Source organism: Convolutriloba macropyga, chromosome 14, assembly GCF_964194025.1.
Source record: "Convolutriloba macropyga chromosome 14, txConMacr16.3, whole genome shotgun sequence".
NCBI classification, from domain to species: Eukaryota; Metazoa; Xenacoelomorpha; order Acoela; family Convolutidae; genus Convolutriloba; species Convolutriloba macropyga.
The window spans coordinates 40,094,994-40,100,695 of record NC_134481.1 but is presented as its reverse complement, the minus strand read 5'-3'; the positions used below and the strand labels follow the sequence as shown (position 1 = coordinate 40,100,695).

Here is a 5,702-nt window from a genome sequence, read left to right as displayed (position 1 = left end):
TATGATTTTTTGGTTTTAATGGTTTTATTATTAACTGAGGGTTTTTTGTTTTCGATACGAGTTTTCGATTTTTTTTTATTTTGAGCACAATTGAATTTTTTATAAGCTTATTTAGAATTTTATATCACAAAAATGACACCTCCAGTTGAAAGAGATGAAAATTATGAACGCTTCGCAAGCATTGAGAAAAGGCGTATCTGAAAATGATAATTATTTTTCTTGAATATTTGATGCTTTTTGGCTGAGACACTGTTCTCTGACAAAAGTCATTGGATTTTTTTGTCTTTGCCTATTTTTGTGCATCTTCATGTTGTTGTACGACATCAACCTGATAATGAATAGTCTCAATAGCATTCCCGGGACGTATAATTGAATATTTTCAAAGACTTCGGTTTACAGCTATTTGTTTTAATGACTTTCAAATTAAATTTTTTTTTAAAAAAGGTTTTTTCAACAGTAGCTTTTTTTCTTTTATTTTTGTCAATTTTTTTCTTTTACTTTTGTCAACCTCACTAATACATAATGTCAAGTACTCTTGTTAATTCAATGAATATTCCTTAGGTTGTTCATATAATTTGACTGATGGCTTCGACCATTTAGTTTCAAAAAATAATTCGATACTCCTATACTGTTCAAATTTTGGGTTCAAATGATTTACATTTCTTGCTGATAACAACCCAAAATTATAGTGCCTTGAACACTGTGATGTCCTAAAATTGTTTGTGAATTTTGGGCTTCTGCCTGTATTTGTTTTTATTTTGCAGTCTTGGGACTTAGTCTTAGCAAAAATCAGCGCAATTGGCTTCCTGAGGTGTTGCAACCTATTTTATCAATATTTTGAAAATCTATGTCTATTACGGTTTTTGAAAATATTTCGCTTCAAAAACTTATTTGGCATTTTGAGTTTCGCCTTTTTTCAACTCGTTTTTCAGTCGATTCGGAGCTTAGTCTCAGTAAAGACAGGTAAAAACGCGTTTTCATTGAGCTATAATATAATCTTTTTAGCAGTTTTAGATTCAATCGTTTGTTTCTTGGCTTTGTTACTACTCTTATTAAAAGATTTCTTAAAATTTTTGAGATTATATTTTTGTTCATTTTAAAGGATTTTTGTTTTCTCTTTAAATTATAACATCATGATAGGTCCCATTGGCTTTGAAATGTTCTGCATTTGGAAGATTTTGATGCTTTTAATGATAGTTTTTTGGTTTTAATTGCTTCATCTCAATTTTTGTGCAAAGTTTATTTGAACTTTATTATTTTGCCTGTGTTTGTCCTTCTTTTAGTAGTGGTAAGACCTATACTGTATAATGACAGTTCTCAATTGCATTCTATGAAGATATAAATGAACATTTTATTGTTTTCATATACTACCACTGTGAAATAATTTGTTTTTAAAAATGGAAACGTATTTTTTGAACTTCACACCATTTTGCTCTTTTTTCTCGACCTGCTACCCAGTCGCATTGAGGACAGGTCATTCCAAAAAGAAATATAGCTTTTTTGTTTTTTTAGGTTTTATCTGATATGAGCTGATTTTGTTCTGATTTTTATAATAAAGACATTGAGGTTTGGTCAAAATTAATTTTTGTTATTTGACTTTTTGTGTTTTCTAGTAGTCCTATTAACAGCAGGTTCCATCGGCCCTCTAGCGTGGCTGTATGGTATACCTTTTGTGGTTTATTGAACGATACGCATTATTCTGAAAGTTTTGCTTTCATTTGGTAGCCAATTAAGTCAAGAGGGGTTCCGATGAGCGGGGTCGGAACATTATGTGCGTACGCACATTAACGAGCCTCCTTGTTAGTTTTTGCTGCGGGTTGTGGAATTAAGGTAGGTCAATTTTAACAAACAAGAAAAAAAAACATTAACGGCATTAAGGACGAGCAAGTTTACTTTACTTAACGACTGCATTAACTTTTGTTATGAAAATCACTTGTTAAACATGTTTTTTTATTTAACTTGCGGTTTACAGCAAGAATTCTTTATTTAAGTAAAAAAAATCTTGCGAGCAAAAATACAAGACACTTTAATACGTAATATTTGATTGTTATTTTAATAAGTTTGTCTCACGTAGAATTGCTTGATGATCCGATGCTTCCAAATAGTCATGTTAGCAAATTTTGTAAGACCTTCAATTTATCTAGAGATCTCTTAATCGTGAATTTATGGTAAATTTTCTATAAGCCATTTTTTCAAAATTTTCTTAATCTCTAAATTGCGACAAAGCAAAGAAAGTCTTCGCCTAGCTGCAATTTTCTTCAAACCTAGAAGCATTGGAAGATTTTTTTTATTCTGCTCTATGAAAATCGGATTGGCACAAGCAATAAATTGTTTTGTTCAGAAGAGTAGGTAATTCTTATTGGCCCCGTGGCATAAAAAAACAGAATGAGATTTTTTGCCGTTCATTTCAAAAGCTATGATAGGAATCCAAGTAACGTTGGAATTTATAATTGAAAATGTTAGCTTTCTGTCTCGGCATAATAGTGGATCGCAACTCCGTGATGCTGTTTTCACCAAATGTAAGTGGTCTAGAGTATTCGAAAAGCCACCCAGGTCGAGGTGTGCGTTAATGATCAGACCCATCCAGACTAAAATTGGTCATGATCAGACCCATCCAGACGATAATCTGCCATGATCAGACTTTAGCTCGTTTTTCATACGTGCTCGTTTATGACTCGTTTTTATTGTTGCCATGATCAGACCCATCCAGACCATAGTCAGCCATGAACAGACTTTAGCTCGTTTTTAGAAATTGTGCTTGTTTTTACCTCGTTTTAAAACTCTTTGCTCGTTTTTACTTCGTTTTAAAAATTTTTGCTCGTTTTTTTATACATATTTTTGCTCTGCTTTGTTTAATTTTGTTTAGTTTTGCTGGAGATAGAGTTTGAGCTCGGTTTTTTTTACCGAATGGAATGCTCTGCTCAAAATCTCCTATAGTTGTTGGTTTGTAACTCCGCCGTAGCCGGTCCCCAGCCCGGATGAGAAAGGAGGAGGGAAACACACCCAGAACATACTGGAAAAATCTCAACAAAGTCAGTTTTTTTAAACAGACTTGAGATAATTTTCCGACAATGTTATTGCTATATTGTTTAAATTTCTGCTGTTATTTAATTTAATTTGTTTTATTTTGTTTGGAGATAGAGTTTGAGCCCGGTTTTTTTACCGAATGCTCTGCTCAAAATCTCCTATAGTTGTTTGTTTGTAACTCCGCCGTAGCCGGTCCCCAGCCCGGATGAGAAAGGAGGAGGGAAACACACCCAGAACATACCGGAAAAATCTCAACAAAGTCAGTTTTTTTAAACAGACTTGAGATAATTTTCCGACAATGTTCTTGCTATTTTATACATACTTTTGCTCGTTAATGATCAGAATTTAACTCGTTAATGATCAGAATTTAGCTCGTTAATGATCAGAATTTAGCTCGTTAATGATCAGACCTTAGCTCGTTAATGATCAGAATTTAGCTCGTTAATGATCAGAATTTAGCTCGTTAATGATCAGACTTTAGCTCGTTAATGATCAGACTTTAGCTCGTTAATGATCAGATTTTAGGCAGACTTTGACTAGGAAGCTAGTTCATGTAGGCAGACTTTATTATGACGCTCGTCCATGTAATCAAAAACGCGCTTTAACAGTGCGTTTTTAATTGTCTGATCATTAACGCACACCTCGACGTGGGCATTATTGTTGAAACCCATACAAACCCATTTTGCTCATGCAGACGATACAAAGTGAAACGAAATCATTCGAGCAGAACATCTCACCCAAAAAGTCCATTGTTGGAGGCTGATATGAGGCATTATATGGCAAAAAGACATGTAGACTGTTAAAGATTTGCTTTGAAAAACGCTAAATTATTTCGGAAAAAAATTACATGTATGTTTATACGTCATTGCTTTTGGTGCATCAAAGTTTTGCTAGATTTATTTACTGGGGCATTTTGAGTAGAGAATATTTGAAAATCTGGGAATCGTCTTGATCGGTTTCACAGAAATGATCACTTCAAAAACAAAAATAATCGATTTAAGTTTTTTAAAACCAGCACTCAAATGCATGCATTGCTCTGATAAGCAGGTTCCTCTTTCAACTAAATGGGAAAATTGACCGCACCCTCTTTTGTAAAAAAATGATGAATTATGAAACGTTTTGTTTTCGTTTCAAGCAGAGCCATGAGCTGTTGTATCTGACAATTGATGAATATCGCATTAAGTGCAACAAAGTGAATCCACCAGAGCCTTCCGGGTCAACAAAATATCCACCATAACCAACATTTTCTGAACAAAATGAACCTGTATGCTAGCAGGGCCTCACTCCTTTTGACGAAGTTGATGTTATCAATATTGACAAAAATCATTTTTCTCATCGAAACGCCTGAAAATTCCTGATCACAATTCCTGATGTGCCAAAATTGCGCTCCTTAGAAAAACAAATCAGACAAAGTAAGAAAACAGATTAGAACTGTGGGTTAGTCGTCGGTCACTGTCTTCGATCAACCAAACGAGATCGACTTCTTTAAGGTTTTCGTTCGCTGTAGATCGCCACTTTTGACGGTTTTTCAACGTTGGCAGATACTCTTTTCAAAATCTCGCCCAAATGAGGTTATCATAAGCTTGAGTTTGTCGGAAGAGCTGTCGATGATCGACAAATTCGTCTGCGCAAGGTAGGTATGGTAAGCAAATATTCGTGTGGCCAAGCAAGAATAAATTTGGGGTCAGTGCTCCTAGGTCATTAACATCTGAACAAACGGGAGTCAACGGTCTCGCATTCAATGTTCCTCACTGCACAAACACACTGTAGCTGAAAGAACGTCTTCTGTTGGTGATCTGTTCCCCAAGACTACATACATTGCTTTCTTGCAACTTCTGACTAACGGTTTCCATACTCCTCCAAAGTGGGTTGCTGCGGTTGGGTTGAACTTACATCTAGTTCCCTGCTGACTTAAATTTTCCTCGATCCCTTCTTTGTTCCATGCAGCAACGTACTCTGCATAAAGCTCTCGTTCAGCTCCAACAAAGTTTGTCCCGTTGTTATTTATTATTGTACATGGTTTTCCTCTTCGTGCAACAAATCGCATGATTGCATTGAGAGAGCTATCCGTGTCTACTTTGGGTACCAGTTCTATGTGCACCGCTCTCACGGTTAGACATGTGAACAGACAACGCCATCGCTTTTCGTTTTGTCGCCCAATCTTCGCAGTGAAAGGGCCAAAGAAGTCAACTTCAATATTTGTAAGGGCGGTTGACGCATCTAAACGCTCTTCGGGTAGATGTGCCATTATTGGTGTTATCGTTTTTGCTCTGCCCTCCCTGCAGGTAGCACACTTATAATTGATTGATCGCAAGGCGTTTCTTATGCCTGGGATCCATATCTTCTGCTGTACAAGGTTCCTGACATGCTCTGTGCCTTCCTCTTGGTTTTACTTGTGCTCGTTTTGCGAGAACAATTCAACTGCATGATGTTTCCAAGGCAGCAATTTCGGATGTTTTGCTTTCGAAATCAGTTTTACCTATTCTGCCTTTGGTACGATTAGGTCCTTCTTCATCCAGCAAAGGTGAGAATTATAGGATTTTGATGCTTTTTGGTATTTCCTTCTCAACTATGAGAGGTTTCATCTCTTCACCAAACTCTTCCCGCTGTAGAAATTTGAAGATGGTTGCTTTTGCTTTTTCTTTTTCTTCAGCACTGACTAAAAGGTTGGCTTG

At 35.8% G+C, this 5,702-nt stretch overlaps 1 protein-coding gene across 1 annotated transcript; it reads right to left on the bottom strand.

The window, feature by feature from the left end:
* Positions 1–4,765: 4,765 nt before the first annotated feature.
* On the bottom strand, positions 4,766–5,275 carry LOC142352929 (uncharacterized). The gene has a single exon (XM_075405086.1). It carries the CDS (start codon positions 5,273–5,275, stop codon positions 4,766–4,768), a length of 510 nt encoding a protein of 169 aa, XP_075261201.1.
* Positions 5,276–5,702: the final 427 nt, after the last annotated feature.